The sequence below is a fragment of the Rattus norvegicus genome, chromosome 2 (assembly GCF_021556685.1).
Source record: "Rattus norvegicus strain SHRSP/BbbUtx chromosome 2, alternate assembly SHRSP_T2T, whole genome shotgun sequence".
NCBI classification, from domain to species: Eukaryota; Metazoa; Chordata; class Mammalia; order Rodentia; family Muridae; genus Rattus; species Rattus norvegicus.
In genome coordinates, this window is record NC_141535.1 from 7,439,538 (window position 1) to 7,465,119 (window position 25,582).

Here is a 25,582-nt window from a genome sequence, read left to right on the forward strand (position 1 = left end):
GAAAAGACATGCGTTTGGGCTGCAGAGAAGTTCTTGGTCCTGCGGAGGCTTGATGTCCCAGTGCAGGATGCTTGGGGATGAGGCAGGACTAGGTGGGTGGGGAGCACCCTCTTAGAGGCTGAGGGAAGGGAGGGATAGGATGGAGGTTTGCGGAGGGGAAACTGGGAAGGGGGACAACATTTGAAATGTAAATGTAAATAAAGAACAATAACTGTAACAATAATCATAATCATACTCATAAAAAGAATCTGTGTTGGTCTGTTGTTTACAAAGAATAAGAATGTTAAAATTTTAACACTTGTAAATGGAAAGAAGATGACATTTGCCTGCCTCTGTACTTTCTGAGAGCATTTGCAAATAAGCATCAAAACAAGAAGAAAATATTGAAGAGACAATTTGTGCCAATACCTTTGTCAACATCATGGGAGTACTGGGTTGTCTATCCAATTCCGTATTCCTTGCCGCCTTTATGGTTTTTCCAACTATTTGTGAAGAATGTTAGAAACTTCAGAGTCTTATGCATCAGCAAAGAGTAGTGCATTAACTAATGTAAAGTAGAAGATAAAATTTCTAGTGCTCATGATGACTTACTTGCAAGAGCAGCTGATGAAGTGTAAGAAAATTTATATTCCTGAAAATTAGAGGTGGTTACCAAATTGGATAGCTCTTGATTCTTTAGCTGTTACAATGATCTGAAGGTTTGCAGAAGGTGTTACATGAACAGAGACTGGAATGTTGATTTGAAGACAATTACTTTATAAAGATTTTCTCATTGCTGTTGTTGCATTAACTCAAGAAGTAGAGACACTACTACATGGATAAGATTTGTATGATTGAATTGATATTGAATTGATATCGCAATGTTTTCATAAGTATGAATTATAATCCCTGATACTTTTGACGTTTATTAGAGAGATTTTTTTTTCAATGGATTTTCTATTTCTTAAAGGATTTAAGTCATGTGTAGTCTAGTCTGACTTGAGTGGTGACATTATAGAAGCATACCATGCACTGTTAGAACAGTATTTTATGAAGCTTTACTTTTATAGTGCATCCCAAAGTTTTGGGGTTTTCTGGTACATGTTATTGGATTTAATTATAAATACTTGTTGTAAGTGTAGCTTTTTATGGGTTGAAATTAATAGCTTTACAGTTACATGTCAAGTTTCTATTACTTTGAAGTACATTGGCTAGGAATATAAAGTCTACATTTGATTATAATGCCTTAGCATTTAGCAGCACTCTCATGTATTTATTTGTTTATGTATTTATTATTAAATCATTATGCTACTCATTTCTGTTCATTGTTTTGTTTGAGTTTCCATGCTGAATATCTGTTATTTATAAGTGCATTTGTAAAATGAATCTGTAAACAGGTCATCATGTATGTCAGATGAAATTCTATGTCTTTTCAACATACTCTGTTGTATTATTAGTAGGTTGTTCGTAAATTGTGCATTAAATACATGTTCTCTTTTTAAAAAAGTGACCAGTGAGTCATGCTCAGAGCCTGACATTGCCCTCAGTCAGGACTGCATATAGTTCTTTTGTTTTAAGGATACAGAGTCCTGAGTGACAGACTTTTGAACACAATTTTGAAAGCCTTTGTTTGTCTGACAGGGCCCTACAGCATCGAGCTGATGTGTCTTGTCTTTGGAAGCTCATGGGGGATGCATGCACTTGTCTGCACCCCGTTTCACCAGCTAAAGTGAATGTTCGTGTCTCAGGAGCCCTTCTCGGCCAGCAAGAAGGACAAGAAGTCTTACGGAAAGATGAGCTCCTGCATCTTGGAGGAAGGTGACTTATGGAGATCACCAGTCATTCACATCAGAGTTGAATTTGAACATTCGATTTTGAAAACACCCATACCATTCATTTCTATTTTTCTGCAGGTGTTATGGTCGTGCATTAAAATTGATGTCTACATCTAATACATGGTGTGATCTTGGAATTAATTATTACCGTCAAGCACAGCATCTAGCAGAAACAGGCAGCAGCATGAATGATCTTACTGAGTTACTGGAGAAATCTTTGCATGTATGGAAAGTTTTTTATGAACTACAAAAACAAGTGATTTTATGAAAGATGTTATTAATGCTTTGTTTTAACATTAAACTATATTTATATAACTGCTGATATTCAAGAAATAAATTAATGTCACTTCTTTTTAGTGTCTGAAAAAGGCAGTGAGGCTGGACAGTAATAATCACTTATACTGGAACGCTCTTGGTGTGGTTACATGTTACCATGGTGAGAATTGAGTAAACTTTTCTTATTTTACAAGATGTTTGTTTTCAGGCAACAAAGTTCAGTTACTTTAAGTTCTATATGTTTCAGGAGTTGGAAATTATGCCCTTGCTCAGCACTGTTTCATCAAATCAATCCAGGCAGAACAAATTGTAAGTGCTCTGTGTGTCTGCAAATAGAATTGCAAAATTCGGTGTATTAATTTGCTTTTAAAATCAATTCATTTCGTGTGTGCAGATGTGCTTATAGACATTAGAGGATTACTGTGGGAGTTGGTTCTCACCTTTCATTGTGTTGAGGAAGGGTCTTTCTTATTTTAAAAATATTATATTTATTTATTGAGTATATGTGTGCATGTGTGCTTTTAAAAATATTATATTTATTTATTGAGTGTATGTGTGCATGTGTGCTTCTGCATGATTGTGTAAATGTGGTTGTCAGGATGATGTTGTTTAATTTATTCTTTGCTAGTTCAATACACATACATAATGTGTTTTGAGAATATCCAGCTCCCTATGCTCCTCCTCTCCTCCCTCATCCAATGATTCTCCCTTCCTACTTTTATGTCTCCTCCTCCTCCTCCTCTTCCTCCTCCTCCTCTTTCTTTAAATGGACTACTGAGTTTAATTGGATTGCTTGTGTGAGCATGGATATGGGTTACTTGTGGACGATGGACACATTAACAGTAGCTACATCACTGTAGAAAAAGGCCTCCTGGTCTCTATTCTCTTTCAGCTCCTTAGCTGGGGGTGGAGCTCCATGAGCTCCTCCACCCTGCACAGTAGAATGCTGATGTGTTCAGTCTTACAGATCTCGGCAGGTGAGTTTGTGAGTGCAGGGGCCAATGTGGTTCTGTTAAGAAGACTGAGCATCCCTCCCATCCTCCAGGCCTTTCATTCTTTCTGCTGTCCACTGATGTTTCCTGCACCTTGGAGGATGTGCTGTAGATGCTCTGTTTAGGGCTGAACACTGAATGGTTACTAAATAGTCACTAAATAGTCACTTTTTAAAAAATCACTTTCACTAGTTATGAGCCTCTGTTAACTGCTGCCCACTGTAAAAAGAAGCTTCTCTGAATGAGACTTGTTTGTTTTTAAATGTCTTTTAGAACGCTGCTGCATGGACCAACTTAGGAGTGTTATACCTTGCGACTGAAAACATTGAGGTATAATTATCAGTTGTGAAGAAATCCTATAGGTATAGGTATTATCTGTCCAGTATGTCAAATATTCTAGTTAATCAGTGGCATTTGTATTTTATGTCGATATAATGAATGTGTAAGATTTATTTCTCCTTCCATGAAACTCATGAAACTTCTCATTTTATATTAATGTAAAGCTTTACCCACTCTGAGACAGCATCTTTCTATGTAGTCCACAGTAGCTTTGAACTCACTGTGTAGCAGCCGTCCTCTTACTTCAGCCTCATTAGGTAGTTTTTATAGATGTAAACAATTCTCTTATGAATTCATCTGGTAACAGCACAAACAGAAGTTGTTTGTATCCCATGGTTAGGCTGGGTGACTGAAGAGAGACAATTAGAATTTTTTTTACTATCTTAAATTTGACCATTGATGTAATTTACATTTTAGCCTTAGCAAATGTTATTTTCTTTACATGTCCCTTGGAATTCCTCCCAGTTGAGCCGATGGAGCAGAGTACCTGGAATCATGTTATAGGCCATATGTGGGAAATCTTCACAAGTCCAGGGATAGTGCTACATCTGACTGCTTCTTCCTGTAGTTAGTGTGCTAAATCCAGTCCTTTGACAGAAAAAAAATTCCATAATATTCTTTTGAGTGATTCTGACTAATCATTAGTGCATTGTAAGATTGTAAATTGAAATAAATTCTTAAATTAGATTTTGACATTATTGAAGCTGTAGCTCAGTGAAAGAAAACACCCTAGGTGTGGGCAAGGCCTTAGGTCAAGTCTTGTGTCCACAGGGCACAATCGTTCATAAGCTTTCTTCTTCTTAAAAACAGTCTTTCTTGACACCACACGGAGTATCCTAGAACAGTAGAAAGCAGTATGGAGTGTGTTGTTGTTGATTTTAAAGCAGGGGACAGGGAACATATGAACTCACTGTCCACGAGAGGTGTATTTAATGTTTCTTGACTGCCTATTGTAGAATTGTGTTGTTAATCTCTTTCTCCAGGAGCTTCTCTTCAACTTCATTGGTTGTGTGTGTTCTTCCCTCAATAAGGGGGACTAGACTACACTTAGCACATGGTGTTTAAAGCTCTGCAGACTAGGTGATAGAGACGTAGACATGGAGATTAAGACCCAGATAAAGATAGAGTCCTATAGTATCATGTTGCAGGAGACCAGAGCTCTTCACCTGTAGAGGAATGTATTGTCCATAGCATTATTCTAAGACTGTGTAGCTAAAATATTGAATTCTAATTGCGCCTTAACAATGAAATTTTATATTTATGTATATTCATGACAGGTTTAACTTTTCTTATTTTGTGTTTTTTAAGCCATTGATGTTTATGTAATTGCTTGATGTAATAGTTTTTGCTTTTTTTGCCTAGCAAGCCCATGAAGCGTTCCAAATGGCTCAGTCCCTTGATCCATCTTATTTATTGTGCTGGATTGGACAGGTAAGATATACAACAATTATTAGCAAACTTATCAATATAAAATAACCTCCTATTAGTGCTAATATTGATAACATTACATCTAACATTTGAAAACTCATTGCATGCCAATCATTGTGCTAATGCCTTTGTATACAATATTTTAGTTTATCTGTTGTCAATTCTTTGAGGTGTGGCTATTGTTGTACTCTTTAAAGATGTAGACATTTAAACTCAGATGTTGTAAGTATTGTGACCTAGCTGGCAGTTATTAAACTTTGAATCTCATGAATGCAATTATTAGTTTGCCTAAGAAAGAAACCTAGAACTATTAATAAGCTTGCATTTACAAAGATGATGCACATTTACAAAGATAATTATGGTTATTATTTTCTAATTTTCTGTAAAATCTTCATATTGTGATGTGCACTTATGAGAGTATTTTCTCTTTGACCAAGTTTAGATTTTTGCCAGATAGGATCAGGTTAATTGTTACTAATCTTGGTCTGTCACTGATTATTTTACTTTGGTCATATCACTTAAAAATAGTATTGGGGGTGACTGGATGGCTCGTCTGAATTACAATGAATTGATAAATGGTTCAGCAACAACAGCACCACGTATATCAGAAACCATTAGTTAAAGACTAGGTATGTCTCGTACTGTGCTTTGTACCATAGTTGAATTCAAGTTGTATGATGTAAGCGGAGATAGCAGGCCAATCTGCAGTGTCCTGTCCTCGTTAGGCGCAGTGGCCCCGGAAGCAGCACTTTTGTGCTGTCCTCTGTGCCAGTCACTGCACAGGCAACACTGGGATTTGCACTTCTGCCAGATGTCAATCTTATGATGAGACTGTTCCAGGGTATGTTGTGTTACTCTAGATTTATAAATATCAGCACAGCTGCCTATATATTACATGTTTAATTTTTTGAAAGTATTTTGTTCTCTAAAATAATTATTTCAGGATATTACTCACAGGCTTAGTTAAAAATGGTAGCATGGAAGTGAAACGTTGCTTTTCCCTTGTAAACCTCTGGTTCATTTATTGTCATCATTTTTATTTCTTTTAAATTAATTAAAACCTTTTAAAATTTCTTTTAATAGGCTCTTATTGCAGAGAGAATTGGAAGTTATGAAACAATGGATCTCTTTAGGCATACCACAGAGCTCAGTATGCATGTAAGAATATAAATGTTCTTCTTGGACAAATATTATCCTTGTTCACAAAATGAATAGAGACTGGGAATAGTGATCCTCAGGAGGTGGAGGCAGGAGGATCAGAGTTCTAGGTCATTTTCAGCTACAGAGCAAGTATGAAGTCAGCCTGAGCTACATTAAATCCTGTCTCAAAAAACTAAAACCAGAAACAAAAAGTAAAGGAAACAAAATAAATGGTAGCATAATGGTATAAAGTAGTATAAAATGTTCATGATAGCTGTTGTTTCTAGTCTGTTTTAATGTAGATAAACTGTCCTCACTTTAAATTTTTGTTTTTATCTTAAGTGTTCAAGCTGATGAAAAAATGACAGTGAGATTACATTTTTTATTGATTTATTTTTCTGTTTATGGGTGTTTTGCCTGTATGTATGTCTGTGCACCAAGTCTGTACCTGGTGTCCATGAAGACCAGAGGAGGGATTGGGGTCCTGGGGCTGATGTTACAGACGGTTGTGAGCTACATGTGAGTGCTGGGAATTGAATCTGGGTCTTGTGGAAGAGCAGTCAGTGCTCTTAACCACTGAGCTGTTTCTCTAGTCTCCACATTGAGATTTATTACATGTAATAAAAGTAATGTTGAAAAGTAATTGAGATTATAAGGAAGGATGATGGCCATGATGGCTTTAATTTATAACTAGATTCTGAAAATACATTGAGTTAGTTTTATCTAACTGTAGACATGGTCGTAGAAGGGAAAAACCAGCCCATTTGGCAAGCCTCTGTTTTTTTTTTTTTTTTTTTTTCCTTTTATTTGATTCTCCTCAGGATTAGAGAAGCAATTTTTTTAATTGCATTTTTTTATCTATATTTTAAATGTTATCCCATTTTTTGTTTTCCCCTCCACAAACCCACTATCCTCCTCCCCCTGCTTGTATGAAGGTACACCCTCACCCACCCACCCACTCCCTCCCACCTCCCCACCCTCACATTACCCTACACTGGGACATCGAGCCTTGACAGGACCAAGGGCTTCTCCTCTTACTGATGCCTGACAAGGCCATCCTCTGCTACACATGCTGATGGAGCCATAGGTCCATTCCTGTGTTCTCTTGGGATGGTGGTTTTCTCCCTGGGAGCTCTGGGGGTCTGGTTTGTTGATGTGTTCTTATGGGATTGCAAACCCCTTCAGCTCCTTCAGTCCTTTCTTTAACTCCTCCATTAGGGACCTCTTCTCAGTTCAGTGGTTGGCTGCAAGCATCCGCCTTTATAAGGCTCTGTCAGAGCCTCTCAGCAGACTGCTATATCAGGCTCCTGTCAGCATGCACTTCTTGGCATCCACAATAGTGACTAAGTTTGGTGACTGTACATGGGATGCATCCCTATGTGGGGCAGTCTCTGGATGGCCTTTCAGTCTCTGCTCCACACTTTGTATTTTCTCCTGTGAGTATTTTGTTCCCCCTTCTAAGACGGACTGAAGCATCCACAATTTTAGATTGATCTCAACCATTCCCCCCACCCCCATGGCATCTCTTGTTAAAGGCACTTAAAGAAGACTAAGCTATCATGCTATTGTTATTGAAATATGCTATTTTATTTCTTAGTTTTAATGAAATTTTATTATTCTAAGTTCAATTGTTGTTGTTTTTTTAAGACTGAAGGAGCAATAGGTTATGCGTATTGGGTTTGTACAACATTACAAGACAAAAGCAACAGAGAAACAGAGCTATATCAGTACAACATCCTCCAGATGAATGCTGTCCCTGCAGCACAGGGCGTTCTCTGTAAATATGTAGGTAAGACACCTAGCGCGTATGGTGCAGTATCGGACTACTGAAATGACTTAATTCTTTTTAAATCACCCATCCTATGTTAAATATTAGTGTTATTCAGATGCTACCTTAACTTTTTGTTGCTACTTGGAAGGAGTACAATTGTTAAATCAAAATAATGACTTTGAAAAAGTGATAAACTGCCCTCTATTACTTTCTGATTGAAGATGTTCTTGTACTAATGGAAGTGTGCTGAAGGCTAATGGTTCTGAGTCGCTGCTGCTGTCTTTCCGCTGTAGTCCATTTCAGTGTGGGCAGTGGATGTTTTACTTCCCTTAGCTTGTGCTTCATCTTTGCGAAGAAGATCACAATTCCCAAGTTGCATAGATATAATTAGGAGAATTAGAAAAGATAATACGTAGGAGATACTGAACCCATGCCCAGGGACTATAACCTTTCCTGTTAACTCATGATTATCCTGTAAGATATTGAGAAAAATACACTTAGATTTAGGAAACTCGCAGAGTGGTAAAGCTTATTAACTTCACCTGGTAATAATTTACTTTGTTTTTAAAACAAAACTACCTCTGTCTCCACTTCTGTCTCCACTTGGCTTAGTGCTCAGGTCTGAGAACTTAGCAGACTGTGCAACTGAGTGTCAGCTGGCCTACCTGCTACTTAGGATTTCAGAGAGACCAGTGCTACAAAGTATTGGAGGAAATCAGAGAGCAGCAGCAGATTTACATGAAATGAAACACAGGAGAGAAGGGTTCTACTTAAGTTATCAACAGTCAGTTCTCTTGTGCCTGTGGTATGTGCAGAGGGTACTGCGTTCACAGGCATCAGCACGTTGGGACGTTGTCATCTGTTGCAGTATGCAGACAGGAAGGACACTGCTAAGTTCCCAGAAATAAGGAGTGTGAACTCAGAAATCTTATTTACCAGTTTTCTTACCTTAAAACAACCTAAATAAAGGATTTACATAAAGAGGTAAATTTCTTAATAAAATGCAGATGTCTAAAATGATGAACAAAATTTTCTAACAAGTGTGCACAGCTGGTTCTCAAACAGTGGAGTCATTTTCGCAGACTTGTGTATATTCTGTGTGCTTGGCCAGAAACACTAACAGAGTAGAAGTAGAGCAAAGAGAGATGCTGCTGAGTATGTGTTGAGCATCCTTGTCTGTTCTCCTGAGTTCGAGAGTATATGGAGTTTCTAACTCTTTCTGATGGTTTTGTGATCTTGTAGCGTGACTTTAGGGATTTTGAGAATGACTTTGACCCAACAGAAGGAAAGAGCCCCAAGAGCAGGCACTAAGCTAAGAGCTGGTGTGTGGGGGTGAGGGTGGGGGTGTTCAGACCCATTTAGACCCTGTGCTTGCCCTTCATCTGTGAGTTCATATGAACCTTGCCTGGTTGATTCAGAGGGCCTTGTCTTGCTGTCTTCCATCCCCTCTGGCCCTTACACTCTTTTTGCCTTCTTCTCTTCTGGATTCTCTGAGCTTTGAGGGGAGGCATTTGACGGAGACATCTCAGTAAGAGCTGTGTGTTCCAAGGTCTTAAAGAGAACATATTTAAACTATAAATGTAACTAGAAACCTCATAAAACTCTTCAATATTATTCAGTGATTTAGAAGAATTATCAAAGATCATTGGTATACTCAAGATAAATTAGACTATTATGCTTAATAATATTGATCTCAGTAGGTAATCTCCAGTTTTGAGATACTGAAACAAAAAGAATTTAACTGTTGCTTTTGTGAATATAGTCATGAGTATACACATTAAAGATATTTGTGAATTTCCAGAAAGAATTCAGAATTACGCTCCAGCGTTCACAATGTTGGGTTATTTAAACGAGCATCTGCAGTTGAAAAGGGAAGCAGCTGAGGCATACCAAAGGTAGGCTGTGCTCCAGGGATGTCTCTTACTATGCTGTCAGTGTTCTTACTGCTTAGTTTTGGGACAAAAGAACTAATGAGAGTTTTGTCTCCTTTCCTGATCCTCATTGTATTACCTTGTAGAAGGTGACAGATGTAATTCCAAGTTTTCAGCTGTATTTTAGGTTCCATTGGGTCACAGATCAGGGCAGAAAACAAATCCTCATAGATTTTGATTTTAAAAATATATCCCCTACAGTTAGACGGAAATAACAACGTGAATATTTGCTTGACTTACCTCATTATCTATAACATATTTACTTCTATAAATAAATGTTTATTGGATATTGTGTGCCAAGAAGTGTCCTTGGCATGAAAAATTTATCAGGGAATTAAAATAAATGAGGCCCTGTTCTCCTGGAGCTCCTCAGTGGGAGACACTCAGTAAGCTAATAATATCTGGTTACTAATGCGTGCTACGAAAGAATTAGAGTAGGCTCTTGAGCCAGAGAAATGGGAAGATACATTTTAGATCAAATGACAGCAAGTCCTCCCAAACAGAAATAGTTTGCTATTATTTAATGAACAAAAGCCATGTACTAGAGAGTAATGACTATCCTGGAGACCAGTAGGAAATGGAACAAAGTATTCTCTTATAGGTTAAGGTACCACGAAAATAACTCTTCATCTCATGAGTGACTACTAAATAACTACTAAAAGAGCTGATTGCCTAACTTTAAGGCACACCACTGTTTCAGATGTAAGTAAATATTCAGAAGATGTCTAGTCATGTGTAATGAGGTATCCTAAATACTTAACTACATCCTTTTGTGGATTCCTATGTAGTTCAAAGGAATAATCACATACGATGAAGTTATTGTTTTCAGTTGATGGAATATTTACCAAAAAAACAAAACAAACAAAAACCCCACAATTTGCTGCTTACAATGTTAGTAAACTTAGAGTAAATAAAATATAGAGTATAACAGTTAACACATCAAAACCAGACAACTTAATGGTGTTTGCTACTTTTCTTTTAACCGTATTCATGTTGTGTAGATACTGCTGACTCTGACATCACCAGACTTCAATCCTGTGGATATGTACCAGTCCTTTTGACTGACCATAGCAACTGTATTATGTGTTGTGATATTTTGAGGTTTTAAGCATAAATAGTGTATAAATTTAACCAGAAGTGTAGTTTTGATTTTTTTTTAGCATTTTATGCTTCTTGAGCATATTGTTTTTCATGTAACATCAAATAGATAAACAAAACAAAACAAAACAAAAACCAAAAAAAAACCAAAAAAAACCCCCAAACTTGATTATTTTTCCTGGCAGATCCTCTTTAAAAAGAAAAGAAAGAAATTAAAAAATAAAGGTTAACTTCTCCCCCCTTGCCTAGACAGAACACAGTGGGAGAAAAAAAAAGTTGGTTTTAGATTTTGGTAAATGTATTCTAAGCCCAGTGGGACCTTTCATCTTTTCTTGTAACTCATTGTCTTTTAGTGTTTCTGTGTGGGCAGTCTCAGAGTACATGAAAGCATTCAATTTTTCTGCCTTCCTACATAAATATTTTCATAAATATAGACATAAATAAATGTCTTTATTTGTAAAAAATAAGTAGATTATTTTTTACTGATAACCTAAAATTTAAATGCCTCTGTGGTGTCAACTTACTGAAATATGAATAAGCAGCCATTAATAGCATTAAAGAATTAGTAGAATTGAAACAAACAAATATCAATCTATGGATATAGCTCAGGAGGAATGTGTAAAACAAAATGTTTCACATGTGGAATTCAAAAATACCCTGTTTTAATTTTTTTTAAGGGCAACTGCACTGTTACATTCTGCAGAAGACCAACATACTTACAATGTTACAGTAAGAAACTGGGGCAGATTGTTGTGGTAAGGCTGTTTTTCTCCCATTAATTCTATGAATCTATATCTGAGGGAAAAAATCTTGTCCCTACAGATGTGAAGACTAGTACCCAGAGCACTGGGATGCCTCATTCCAAGTGCCAGAATGTGTCAAGCTTTATGTATTCTTAAAAACTAGCCTGAGTATGCTTTATGGAGAGTGACTGTTGGAGCCCATGTTTAATGGTCTGGATAGAAGCTTACTTAACTAGTTGGAGAATTGGATTTGTTTGGATCAGCTATATACTTAAACTGGGAATAAATATTATGGTCTAGGGGATCCTTTGGTATAGTACTAAAAAGGACATTGTTCAGGACAATGGAACGAGGCTTCCTTTAGATTCTTCTGACTGAGGAGGACAGGCTAACTGTTGCTTTAGGGGATTGAGGCTAGATCCCCTAGCTAGAGCATGAATGGGTTTATGACTCATGGGTGATTTCTTAGATGTAGAGCTGCCCTAAATTTGAACAGTCTAGTTTGAAGTACATTAAATTTCAGCTTAGTGCTTTCGGATCAGTCTTTACATCTCCTAAGGACCTGCACATAGTGGCATTAGGTAGCCAGTTCTTCCTGTCCCCACTGTTACTAAAGCAAACCCATTAATGGGGAATTTTGCTGGTTGCCTAATAAGGTTTCTAAACTATTATATTTTAGTAGTTGGTAGAATCAAGTCTGTTAATTTCAGGGTTTTGTTGAAGCAGAGGATACCTAGAATAAGAAGCTCATATTTCAACTTTTTAGGTTTGATATTTCATATAGACTAAATATCTTTGAAGAAAATTTAGCCTTCTATAGAAAATTGGCCATCTATTTTCTTTTTTAAAAGGATTTATTTATTTTTATTTCATGTGTGTATGTGACTATCTGTATGTATATATGTGAAATGTGTATCTGTTCCCCAGAGGTGCCAGGAAGGGCTTGGAGCCCTTGCTGCCTGAGTTAACAGATGGTCCTGAGCCACCCAGTATGAGTGCTGGGTACTGACATGGGACTTCTGTGAGGCCATTGTATGCTTTAACCCCTGAGCATATCTCCAGCCCCCTTTTGGTTTTATTTTGAAATATCTGGAACACACAGGCTTATGTACACAATAAGCTATACTGTGTAAGTTGATGAATAAACATTACTCTTGGGTAAAACATGAATATTCTGTGAGTTTGCTTCAAGTTTCCATTTCAAAGACCAAGCCATAACGCTGATGATGTTTCTTTCCTCTTTTTCCTTCCTTTTTCTCTCTACACATTTCTCAAGATTTTCACTGAAAGAAATATATATGTATATTTTATAAATGAACTATATCAAAGGATAGCCTTCTTTTAATTAGAGCTTAGCTGTATACCTTCATCTTTGTAAAGCTAGGATTTGAAGCCAAGGTTGCTGGGATTTTTAACTGCCTTTTGTAGCTTCAAAGATTAGTATGCTCTATACCGGAAGAGTCTCAGAAATATTAACTTAGATAACACTTGGGGCAGCAGAGTTGACACAGCAGAGTGCTCGCTGCTCCTCCTGAGGCCCTGAGTTTGGTTTCCAGCACCTATGTGAGGCAGCTCACAGCCACCGGTAACTCAAACTGCTAGAGCGCTCTTCTGGCTCTACTGGCACCCACATGCATGTGACATAAACTCACAGAGGCACACACACATACATAAATGAAAGCTATCTTTATGTGATAGCAGATGAGCCTATGTGACTTCACGGAAGATAAACAGCCAGCCATTTCACTGTTATGATCCCTAGTGCATGTTAGCTTTTCTGAGTACATATTGAAACACAAAACAATAAAAAAAAATAAAATTTTAATAAATTTTCTCAGAATTTTATTGTGTCAATATGCCATTCAAAGAATGGGTATTTGGGTAGTTTATAGGAAGGCTAGGTTTTCACTCTTAACTAAATATTTATAACTTACTGAAGAGTCTAGACCCATACTCTTAGAATAATATTTAACTAGTATAGTAAGCGTAAAAATTAGATTTTTTTTAAAAATAAAAGCCAACCTGAAATTGTTCTTATAATGGGATTTAAGAAATGTTTGTTAAGAAAAAAAGCAAAGCATTTAAGAGAGTAACTTGAGTTTTCCAGAGCCATTCATTTTTACATGTAATTTAAGAGGAAAAAACATGCACTCAAGTCCTATGTGTCTACCTATGTGTGCCTTCTACTTTAATTTTTTTCAACAATGTGAGCAGTAATATATTTTATTTGCCAAATTACTATAAGAAAGGACATGTAAATAAGTCATTAAACATAGTTGAATAAGTCCATATTCTTTTGTGAAAGAAAAATTAACATTATTATCTTTAAAAGTAAGTTGTGCTTCCTTCTTAGCTCCATTGGTGACTATGACAAAGCTCTCCAGGCCTTTAAGTCAACGCCCCTTGCAGAGTTGGAGGACATCATAGGCTTTGCACTGGCATTGTTTATGAAGGGCCTGTATAAGGAGAGCAGCACAGGCAAGTAATCATGCTACTTGAAGCTTTTTCGAAATATAAAATGCTGTGATTGTGGTAGGGTTGCGGATTTTAATTAGTTAAAATTTTAAAAATATATTTGTATAGATTTGTGTATGTTAGTTCATGGTTGTGTACCTAATCTTCTTAGAGGCCAGAAGAAAGCAACTGGAGTTATAGACAGTTGTAAGTTACTGTGTGAGTGCTGGGAATTGAACCTTGATCTTCTGGAAGAGCAGCCAATGCTCTTAACTGTTAAGCCATATCTCCAGCTCTGGGGTTACAGCGTTTGCTAAACTCTGACTAGGAGTCCAGAGCCATAAAAAGATTGTTCATATGTCATCTCATTAGTGTGGGATGATGAGTAATCTTAATGAACAATTTAAACTGAGCATCCATTGGACATTTTGAGGAGACTAAGGCACAGGTCTTTATGGTTGATGTGTAAGTTAGCATTTGAAAGCAGATACTTACTATTCTAATACTGTTTAAATGAAATTTTTTGATAAGTGAAAGCTTCAGTTTTTGTTAGTAATATATTTTTATTTCTCCAAACATTTTAGGTGAGGAAATTCTGATATACATGGGCTGTGCCACCATGCATATAGTATACTTAAATATTATCTGGTTGGTCAAGGTGATGATCTGTACTAGGAATGTGATTAGACATTGATGTTTCCAAGTCTCTTTTGCTACCTAAGGTGACTAAGACCTCAAAGTCTATTCTGCAGGTAGAAGGTGGGGATTGTCACCTAACAAACTTAAAGGCGTCCTCAGAGTTACTTTGGAATAGCTGAAGACCATGGTAGGTTTTATTCTGTCTGCTTGAAAACAAAAGAACAAGGAAGAAGGAATTTCAGTTAGATCTGTTTTCAAAAGTAGGATTAGGAAGGGGAAAATGCTGTGTTTTCTTAGTTAGAATTGCTTTTATATTTTGCTTCCTGTCCTCTTCTCTGTAATAGCCTATGAGAGAGCCTTGACTGTTTGTAAATCAGAGCAAGACAAAGCTCACATCTTGACAGCTATGGCAGTAACAGAATATAAACAAGGAAAAATGGATGCAGCCAAGTCATTACTCTTCAAATGGTATGTATATGCAGCTGGCTTTAACACTTACCAGTCAGATCCTTAAAGTCTTTGAGATAAGATTTGAACAATGTAAAATAAGTTTTAAATGTTTTAGGAACTTTTAAGTATATGGAAGGAATTGGACTGCCTTGTTCTAAATTGACAGTCTTGGGTGGAGTTACCTATGGCTTAATCCATAGCTTTGTATCTATCCAATATTGCTTATTTAGTTTCAAGAATAATTGACCACACAGACCACTTAGTAAAATGAATCATGAGCTGATCTGTGTTCGGTTGCCAAGATCTTCAAAGTGGCTTCCTTTCTTCCTCTTCAAGTTAATCTGGAAAAAAAAAGGGGGGGGGGTTCATTTAAAGTGTCTTTAAAGATACCTGTAGAACTAACATACTTCTGGTTTTGAAACAAGTTACAAAGAGAACCTGTGATAATGGAGTTATTTATACAGTACTTGTTGAGTTCTTGAAGCCTGATAGTTTTGTTTTAGAAGGTTGGCTGTAATTTTCCAGGGGCAGTAGATGGTTAATACAGGATATTGGAAAGTGCTTACCGATGAGGTTTGCTGGTCTTTCGGGTCTTACAGATTCTCATAGGACAGAAGGTCCCTCCCTACTTCAGGAGGCTTATAGTTCCACCACTTCATATAGGAGCTCTCCTCGGTTTCTGTGACAACAAACACATTGCCTCAATAGCTGTCCCTTAGTCCCCAAGGAAGGGACATCTGTTACTCTGGAAATCTCTTCCCTGGTTTGCACTGTCCGTGACTGCTTGATGTGCCATGATGAGAAGAGGCCCTTGGAACCTGTGTATATAAAAATGGAGCAGTTTCTGACCCTTTAAGCAGTGAGGAAAATTGATAAGACCTTCTGAAAATGGTTTCCAGTTACAACTCTGTGACTTTGCTGGGAAGGGCTGAGAACCTATTCTCTAGTGCCAGCCCTAGTGGGCCCTGGGTCTCTTTCTTCTTAAACTAGAAGCATGCAAGGTCAGGTTCTGTGCTGAGGAGACCAGGGAACATACTTAGTCTCTCAGCAGTAGCTGTCTATCAGGGGGGGCCTCCTCCTACCTGCCACCCACCAGACCCATGGTGGACTAAAACCTGGTGCTTCTGGTGTCTGTGGTCCCTGCCACTGCTGTGGGACTGACGCCTTGTTCTACCAGAAAGTGGCTGCCCCTCCTTAGTTGAGTCTGAGGAGACAAAGCAGAATGCTGGCATCTCTAATCTGCATCTTCTGATCTTCCTTTAATTAAATAGAGTTTTACTAAAACTAAACATTTTACTAAAGTTGTTGTCATTATTTGCTTAATACTGAGACTCAAAGAGGCCAATTTATGTTTCTAAAACATAGACATAATGACTTGAAATGAGATTTGTCAATTTATGCTGTGAAAGACCATTGCTATTTTGCTCCAGTCAGATAATTATTATATTTAAATATAAAGAATTATTTTTATATTAAGCACAAAATTGACTTATTTTAATGAATGTTTAAGAAAATAGCTTTTTGTATTAAGCCAAACCTCTTGATTGATATTAGACTACTGCTCTCATGGCTAACAGACTACTAAATATTTATTTCTAGCTCTATATTAAAGGAACCAACTGCAGAAAGCCTCCAAGTACTATGTGCTCTAGGGCTGGCAATGCAGGATGCTACACTGTCAAAAGCAGCACTTAACGAGTTACTGAAGCATATCAAACAGAAAAATGATTATCACAGGTACCTTCTTACCTCAGCAATTTACGCACTCCAGGGCCACAGTGTGGCAGTGCAAAGACAAGTGGCCAAGGCTGTGCACAGGTGAGTCTCATTTGGGGACTAACTATATTTGATGTGATTGTGTTCAACTTTTAGGATTTAGTATGATGATAGAATGAAATATGTGTCTCGTTTTGGAAATCAGACTGCTTGTTATTTTGGTCAGTTGATAAGTTTTTCCTTTTTTGGAAGGGGGAGAAACTCCAGTTTTTGATATAAAAGTCTGTAATTTTAAGTTTGTAATATTGTCAGTTCATTAATTGATCTATATCAACACATATCTTTAGACTAGGCTGGCCTCTGAGTTTGAGGTCAGCCTAGTCTACAGAGAGAGTTCCAAGGACAGCCAAGGCTATTCAGAGACCTTGACTCTCCAAACCAAACCAAACCAAACCAAACCAAACCAAAGCAAACCAAACCAACCAAACAGCAACAAAAGCCAAAATGATATTTAACAGGAGTTATTTTTATTTTCATATGCTGTACCTTTAATTTCTTTTTCTTTTTCTTTCTTTCTTTTTTTTTTTTTTTTCTTTTCTTTTTTTCGGAGCTGGGGACCGAACCCAGGGCCTTGCGCTTGCTAGGCAAGTGCTCTACCACTGAGCTAAATCCCCAACCCCTAATTTCGTTTTCTTTCTTCATTTATTCATATTAACAACCTTTGTGGATTGAGTGTGTTGTTTTTTGTTTTTTGTTTTTTTTTTTGAGGGGGGTGAGTGAGGTACACACAAGTAGTGTGTACTTATGAGGATGGGAGGACAATTTGCAGGGCTCACTTCTCTCCTAGCTCATATGGCTAATCCATATGGTTCCCATATGGTTAAGGTTTTCATACATCAGAGGTTTTCAACCTATGGCTCTCAACCAATTTGATAAACCGCTGTCTTCAAAATATTTACATTAAGACTCATAACATCAAATTTACATTTATGAAGTAGCAACAACATAAATTTATTATTGGGGGTCACTGCACCATGAGGAATTGTATGACAAGAGTTGCAGCGTTAGGAAGGTTGAGAGCCTCAATCCCAGGTCAGGTTAAGTGCCTTAATCCATTGAATCATCTCTTTGGCTGGACTGAAAAATTTAATATGAAATATGTTCCTTATGAACTGTTTCTTTAGAGCCATCCTCCTGCTGTATAATCCTATGCCTTTAAAGTTTTTTGTAGTTCTTCTGAACACACATTCTATGTTTCCTTAACTGTTTTTGTCTCATAATTTTTTTCACCATGATACTGTTTTCCTTTGTGTTTTAAGAATTTAAGAATGTAAGAACTCTTAGTGTATAGAAAACAGTATAGTTTGTTTTCTAAAGTTTAAAGTATTTTCAGTTAAATGTGGGAAATTAATATGAACTTGCTTAGGTGTCTAAAACACTTTCAACTTAAAATATTTGCTGTGATTTTGTTAAAAAACTCCCATCTTTAAGGTGAGCATTTTTATGTTTCCTCTAGTAATCCTGCTGACCCAGCCCTTTGGTCTTTGCTGTCTCGAATTGTTGCTCAGTACACCCAGCAGAATGCAAAGGTGAGTAATGCCTAATATTCTGACAAGTAGCCTGTGGTATGTTTAAAATAGATATATAGATATATATATGCATATTTATATTATTATACATGTATATATATTTATATATATATATGCACACACAGAGAAAGAGAGAGAAGGGGGGAGGGAGAGGGATTGAGAGAGAGAGAGCACAAGAGAGAGAGCTCGCGCTTCACTGTGTATCTCTGGCTGGCCTGGAATTTCCTGTGTTGACTAGGCTGAATTCAGCCTTACAGAGTCTGCCTACCTTTCTTTCTTTTTTGAGTGCTGGAAATAATGGCATCAGCCATTACACTCACCTTAAATATATTTTTAAAATACAGCATTTTTCTTAAAAATTTTAAGCACAATGAAGAAAACATCGTTATTTAATCAGTGATGATTTGCACTAATACTAGACTGAGTATCCTCCATATATTTACAAACTGTTGTGATTATTATGAACACTACAAAGTAGGAGAGCGTTAATGCTCTGAAAATACACAGATTATCTCAATGTCTATATAAATAAGTAATATGCATAACAAATAAGCATTAGTGACTGTATTTTTATATTCCAAAAGATGATTTTATTTAAAAACTGTCTAAAGATAAGATAATAATACAAACATTGCTAATATCTAAAAATCTCATATACTGTATTTTAGTCATAATTTTAAGGTATCTATATTTTATTAGTTTCTGCTGTTAATATTTCCTTTCTTTTCTCATTTAAATGGTTGGCAAACAATAGAAACACCTAATTTGTCTTGAAAACTTATTTAGTCATACGTTTTAGTCTTAGAGTCTTTGTTTCTACAGTCCATTGTTCTCCTGATCTTGATTCAAGGTGGCTTTATGCCTTTCACTGACGGTACCTTCTGGAGCATTATTTGCAGACATAATTTGAACCTCAGGATTAAAATAGCTGCATATGAAAGAGTTTGTACTTGTTTTTGTACATTTATATTTAGGGCTCTGTGTTAGCCAGGCTATTCAATTCCTGGGTCTCGTCATCCTGGAGACGTTCAGCAGTTCCTGAGCTTCTGTGTGTGAATTCTGGGCTTGTCCCACGGGCAGATGAGCTTCAGTATTGGCATCTGCAAATGGCATAAATGGTCTTTCTGACTCTAGATTTCTGTCTCTAGATTCTGTCCCTTTAACCTTCAGTTTGAATTTGATAAATCCATGATAACTTGTCAGTTATTCAGTCCTTTTAGGAGTATGTTTTAAAATATTTCATCCCAGTACTTCTCAGACATTCACAGGCCATGTGTTGGCATTACCTAGTATTATTAAATCAGCTTGTAATTTAGCAAGGCTGAGACAGCACTGAGAGTCTAGGTTTGTAAGAACCTTTCAGGCGGTGTCCATGCTTCTGATTCACAGGCCATTTGGGTAGTGGGCTTTTAGCTATTTTGATAGGATGCGTTGGACACTGAGTAAATTGCATATTGTGCAAGAGTTACTCTAGTACACTTAGGTGTGTGTGTTAAACAGTAGTACACAGTTTCTGTAATGACTATTCAGTTTCTCGGAAAGGAAGCTTGAGGCCTTGAGGTTAAGTAACTTGTGCAAAATCATGGTTGTTGTTGATGGTTTTCAATCCACTAATTCTGGAATCTTCACACTCTGCTATGCTGTCTTTTTCTTAATCTGCCTTTGTTTTATATTCATATAACTCTAAAGCTTTATTTCAGCATTCTATATGTGAAGCCTAGTGCACATGTGAAATAAAATCTAAGGTGTAAAATACTTGTGAGGAAATTATTGCATTTGCTGCTGATATTTTTGAAACAGACTGTCAAACAGCCTAAGCTGGCTCTGACCTCATGGCAATTCTCCTGTCTCAGCATTCTGAGTGTTAAGGTTGTAGGCATGAACCACTATGTCTGGCAAAATCATTCTTATAATTCACTTTTTTTCTTTTGGGTGAACTAGTATCCAACAATTTGAATTCAAAATTTTTAGATTTTTTTTTCTTTTTTAGTAATTGATTTTGTCATTGAAAAGGTAATCAGCTTTCTCACACGGGAGCATTTAGTATTAAGGACGGTAGAGGTTTGAAGAATCCTGATTTCTTTCTTGGTTTTTGAAAAGTCAGAACAGGAGCTCAAGCAGTGAAGGAACCTGGAGGCAGGAGCTGATTCAGAGGTCATGGAGGGGTGCTCTTTACTGCCGTTCTCCTTGTGGGTTCATCAGCCTGCTCTCTTACAGAACCCAGGGCTACGAGTCGAAGGATGGGACTGCCAACAGTGGGCTGGCTGGGCCCTCCCCCAACAATCACCAATTAAGAAACTGTCCTCCAGGCTTGCTTACCTGTAGCCTGATCTTATGGTGGCGTTTTCTCACTTGGGCCTCCCTCCTCTCAGATGACTCTTGCTTGTGTCCAGTTGACATAAAACCAGCCAGCACACACTCCTTTACTTTTGATTACATTTTTGTGCACTCATCCACCACAAAATACATGAAAATTCAATGACAGTGAAAACTATAAAACAGTTAGCTTTTTGCTCTTCTCATGACTCATGGGTCCTTGACCTGAATTATGTCTCACGTCTGATAGCATCCAGCTTCCTCCTTCTACGTGGCCTACTATACACACATGTACATTTGTTTACATACACATGTGTACATTGCAGGCTAAGATCCACATACATGGGAGAACATGTGTTGTCTTTCTTTCTGAGATAGAATGACATTCTAAGTCCATTCATTTTTCTATAAAATTTGTGATTCCATTGTTCTTGAGAGCTAAGCAGTATTCCATTACATCTGTCTGTTTATATGTCCATGCATGCATCCATTCATCCATCCATCCATCTCTGTATCTATCACATTTTTATTATCAGTTCATCTGTTGATTTCCAGCTAGGTATTTTGCAGGAGTAAACAGTGCTAATTTGTATTTGCTACCCTGCATCACTCTATTTGCCATGCTTTCTTTCAGCATGTTTGTGTTGTTAGGCAACATATGCATTTACTTGGTGCCCCTACAAAATCATCTTACTTTTGAACTTGTCGTATTATGATAACAAAGTGAAATGATCAAAGTAGACAGATTTTCTTTCTTAAAGTTCTATTAATATATTGATATTGACAGAATTTACAAGTGTAAATTTGCTGAAAACTGAACTTCTCAAATGATTTGCAGGGAAAATTTTATTAGCCTTACTGTTTCATGAAAAGCTTTGCATTTGTCTAAATAATATGTTTTGTTATAGGGTGGTGCTGTTGCTGGCAGTGTGGCTCATATTCTGGATTCGAATCATGGAAAGGTTAGTTTTTATTCTCATACAAAGGAAATAGTTAACTTGTTAAATAGTATTAATGAGTCAGAAAATGTTCCTCATTGCTTTAGGGTTTATATCTTACCAAATACAGGCCTTTTACTTTTGAAAAGAGGAATCTGTAACAGAGAATTGATAAGCACATCTCCTTTTCTTCTTGTATAGAAGGCTTTATTGTACACTGCAGTGAACCAGTTGGCCATGGGAGGCAGTACAGCAGAAGACAAAAGCAGCACTGCTCTAAAGACCATTCAGAAGGCAGCCTTCCTTTCTCCAGGTGACTATATGACCTGTTTTACTAATCTGGATGCCATCAAGTTTACATTTGTGGTTTAAAAGAAGAAAGTTTGTATTCTCATGATAGAAGAAATTATAAGTATGTATTTTTAGGTTTTGTGTATTACTTCATTATCTGAATGTGACTCTTATTAATTATATGAATTGTTTAAACAGACCGATGAGAATGTTTTCATAGAGATACTTAATTATCTGTTATTGAAAGTATGAGTGACATTTTCAGGCTATTTTATATCAATTTTACATCAGTCTGGTCTAATGCAGTTTATCTATACCTACTAAATTACTTAATATAGTATTTTTGTGTGGTTAACTCTGGAGGGTTGGGGTATGTTTTGTATAGTGTGTTACAAAATCTAACAAGATGTGTGTTTTGTATAGTGTATTAACCTTTAGCCATCTTAGAAGATGGGGATGGCATGGTGGTGGGGAGAGGCCACACAGCATGCTCCATCTCAGTCAGGAACTAGAGAAAGATGGTGGTTGCCACTCATCTCTTGCTCTCTGTCTGTTACACTGGAACAGTGGGCCACACAATGGCTCTATCACATTCAGGGCAGATCTTTTCTCAAATATATATGTCTGGAAACACACTCAGAGGAGTGTTTCTATTATGATTCTAAATCATTTCAAGTTAATAAGACTGACTGACAGGTAGGGTAACTGTTAGAAACAGCTCACTTTAGTGAGCTATTGTTAACTCTAGGAGGCTGGTGTGTTTCCATTGTTAGTCCTGGAAATGTTAGAGGGTTAGGAGGTCACATTTTGTAGGGTTACAAAGCACAGTTGTATACTTTTGTCTTAACTATGAAATGCAGGGTCACACAGTTGCTTTTCCCAGGTACACACAATCTACATGCAGCATGCATCGGCACCATGAGATTTTTTTCATGCTTTCATGGTGGAACATAGGTTCAGTGTTGACTTTTTCCTCTGAGTTTCACTATTCTTAAGAATCAAAACACAGAACACAGCCAAAATGTGTTCACTTGTTTATCCTTAGACCAAGCTTTTTAAATAGGAAGAAATGTCTCCTTGAAAGTAGTCCTCATGTCTAGTGAGTGTGTGCAGTGACTCTCCATCATAACAGTACTACAGGGACTGAATCAACTAGCCATGTGACAGGCAGGAACTTACTCAGACAGTTTCTTTATGAAAATGTTCAGAAAATTTCAAGATTCAGAACCAGTTTGTTTTTAGAAAACAAGTTAGCTTTCTTTTAAGGTCATGAAATTTTTAAAAAATATAGTTAACCTTTTTGGGAAAGACAAACTTTTATTTATGATAGTTTTGCAGGAGCATGTTGATATGAACAAGGCTTTAACTATATTTCTTGTTTAGATGATCCTGCTGTCTGGGCTGGCTTGATGGCAGCCTGCCATGCAGATGATAAACTGGCTTTGGTCAGTAACACTCAGCCAAAGAGGGTAGATTTATACTTGGCATTGCAGTCTGCTGTTTCTGCTTCACGTAAGTTTTTGTATGTTTTAAATGCTTACAATATGTTTTGATCATATTCTTTTCCCTCACCTAAGTCCTTCCAAATTCTCCCTCCCTCCCTACCCACCCAACTTCATGTTCTTTCTCTCTCAAAAAACAAACAAAAAACCCCCAGAAAATAAAATAAAAACAAAAAAGAGCAAAAGCACCAAACAACAACAACAGCAAAGAAAAGCAGACAAGAAACCATGGAGTCCATTTTGTCTTGGTCAGCTGTTCCTGAGCGTGAGGCCTCCTGTGGAGTGTGGTTGATATAGCCAGTGTCACTCTGCTACAGAAAATACCAGTCTCCTCACTGGTATCAGTGTCAGATAGCTTTTTGGTGAGGGGTGAGACTTTGTGCCTACTTCCCCTTATCTGCCCTGTGATTTTGATCTGACTTGAATTTGTGTAGGTCTTGCAAATTCATATTTGCATTAGCCCTTTTTTGTTTGGAAGACACTCTTCCTTGATGCCATCTACTGCCTCTAGCTGTTAGCATCCTTTTGTATCCCCTCCTGCAATTATCTCTGCATCTTGAGAGTAGGAGTTTGATAAGGACATCTCATTAAGAGCTGAGTATTACAAGTTCTCTTGTCTCTGTACATTGTCTAATTGTAGGTCTCTGTGTTAAGTACTATCTACTACAAGAAGAAGCTTCTCTGGTGAAGGGGGGTTACATTTGGGCTTGTGAGATATTTTGAGTTGCCTTTTCTACAATAAAATATGTACATGTTTAAAGTTTAAGTTACTTTGCAGCGGTAGCTGACCTGTCTCAGTTCCTCTGAGGCCAGAAACTGCAGTCTCTGGCATTTAACACCTTTGTGCAAGGTGGAAAAATAGGGATCTATTTTCATTTTTCTATATACAGACTGCCAGAACCATTTATTGAAGATGCTTCCTTTTTTCCATTGTATATTTTTGGCTTCTCTGTTAAACATCAAGTGTCTGTAAGTGTGTGGTTTTATTTCTGGGTCTTCAGTTCTATTCCACTGATCAACTGTCTCTGTCCCTGTATCAATACCATGCTCTTTTTATCACTATTGCTCTGTAGTATACCTTGAGGTCAGAGATGGTGATTCCCCAAAAGTTCTCTTATTGTTAAGAATTATTTTTGCTAATCTGGGTCTTTTGTGTTTTTTTTTTTTTTTTTTTGATAAACTTGAAAATTGCTCTTTCCATATCTTTGAATAATTGTGTTGGGATTTTGGTGAAGATTGCACTGAATCTGTAAATCTGTAGATTGTTTTTTGTACGGTGGCTTTTTTTTTTTTTGCTAAAACAACAGCTTATTTTTATTAAATAATTATTATTTCTTCTTTTCTTTTTTTTTTAATCGATCTTTATTAACCTGGGTATTTCTTATTTACATTTCAATTGTTATTCGCTTTCCCGGTTTCCAGGCCAACATCCACTAGCCCCTCTCCCTCCACTTCTATATCGGTGTTCCCCTCCTCATCCTCCCCCCATTGCCACCCTCCCCCCAACAATCACATTCACTGGGGGTTCAGTCTTGGCAGGACCAAGTGCTTCCCCTTCCACTGGTGCTCTTACTAGGCTATTCATTGCTACCTATGAGGTTGGAGCCCAGGGTCAGTCCATGTATAGTCTTTGGGTAGTGACTTAGTCCCTGGAAGCTCTGGTTGGTTGGCATTGTTGTTCATATGGGGGTCTCGAGCCCCTTCAAGCTCTTTCAGTCCTTTCTCTGATTCCTTCAACAGGGGTCCCGTCTGCAGTTCAATGGTTTAATGATGGCATTCGCCTATGTATTTGCTGTATTCTGGCTGTGTCTTTCAGGACTGATCTACATCCGGTTCCTGTCAGCCTGCACTTCTTTGCTTCATCCATCTTATCTGGTTTGGTGGCTGTATATGTATGGGCCACACATGGGGCAGGCTCTGTTCTAAACTTTGCCTCCCTATTCCCTCCAAAGGGTATTCTTTTTCCCCTTTTAGAGAAGGAGTGAAGCATTCGCATTTTGGTCATCCTTCTTGAGTTTCATGTTTGAACCCCATTTTTTAATAGGGTTATTTGTCTCCCTGGGTCTAACTTCTTGAGTTCTTTGTATATTTTGGATATAAGCCCCCTATCAGTTGTAGGATTGGTAAAGATCTTTTCCCAATCTGTTGGTTGCTG

At 37.3% G+C, this 25,582-nt stretch overlaps 1 protein-coding gene across 12 annotated transcripts in view; it reads left to right on the top strand.

Moving 5' to 3' along the window:
• Positions 1-25,582, top strand: part of Skic3 (SKI3 subunit of superkiller complex) — a 113,295-nt gene that overhangs the window by 55,953 nt on the left and 31,760 nt on the right. For all 12 annotated transcript variants that reach the window (XM_087617429.1, XM_087617447.1, XM_087617439.1 and 9 more), the window contains 17 exon segments: positions 1,621-1,797; positions 1,893-2,037; positions 2,172-2,250; positions 2,338-2,399; positions 3,356-3,412; positions 4,784-4,852; positions 5,933-6,007; positions 7,637-7,778; positions 9,562-9,655; positions 11,467-11,544; positions 13,886-14,010; positions 14,970-15,093; positions 16,675-16,893; positions 18,308-18,380; positions 21,605-21,658; positions 21,836-21,947; positions 23,309-23,437. In XM_087617429.1, the coding sequence (XP_087473555.1) occupies positions 1,621-1,797; positions 1,893-2,037; positions 2,172-2,250; positions 2,338-2,399; positions 3,356-3,412; positions 4,784-4,852; positions 5,933-6,007; positions 7,637-7,778; positions 9,562-9,655; positions 11,467-11,544; positions 13,886-14,010; positions 14,970-15,093; positions 16,675-16,893; positions 18,308-18,380; positions 21,605-21,658; positions 21,836-21,947; positions 23,309-23,437 (1,814 nt within the window).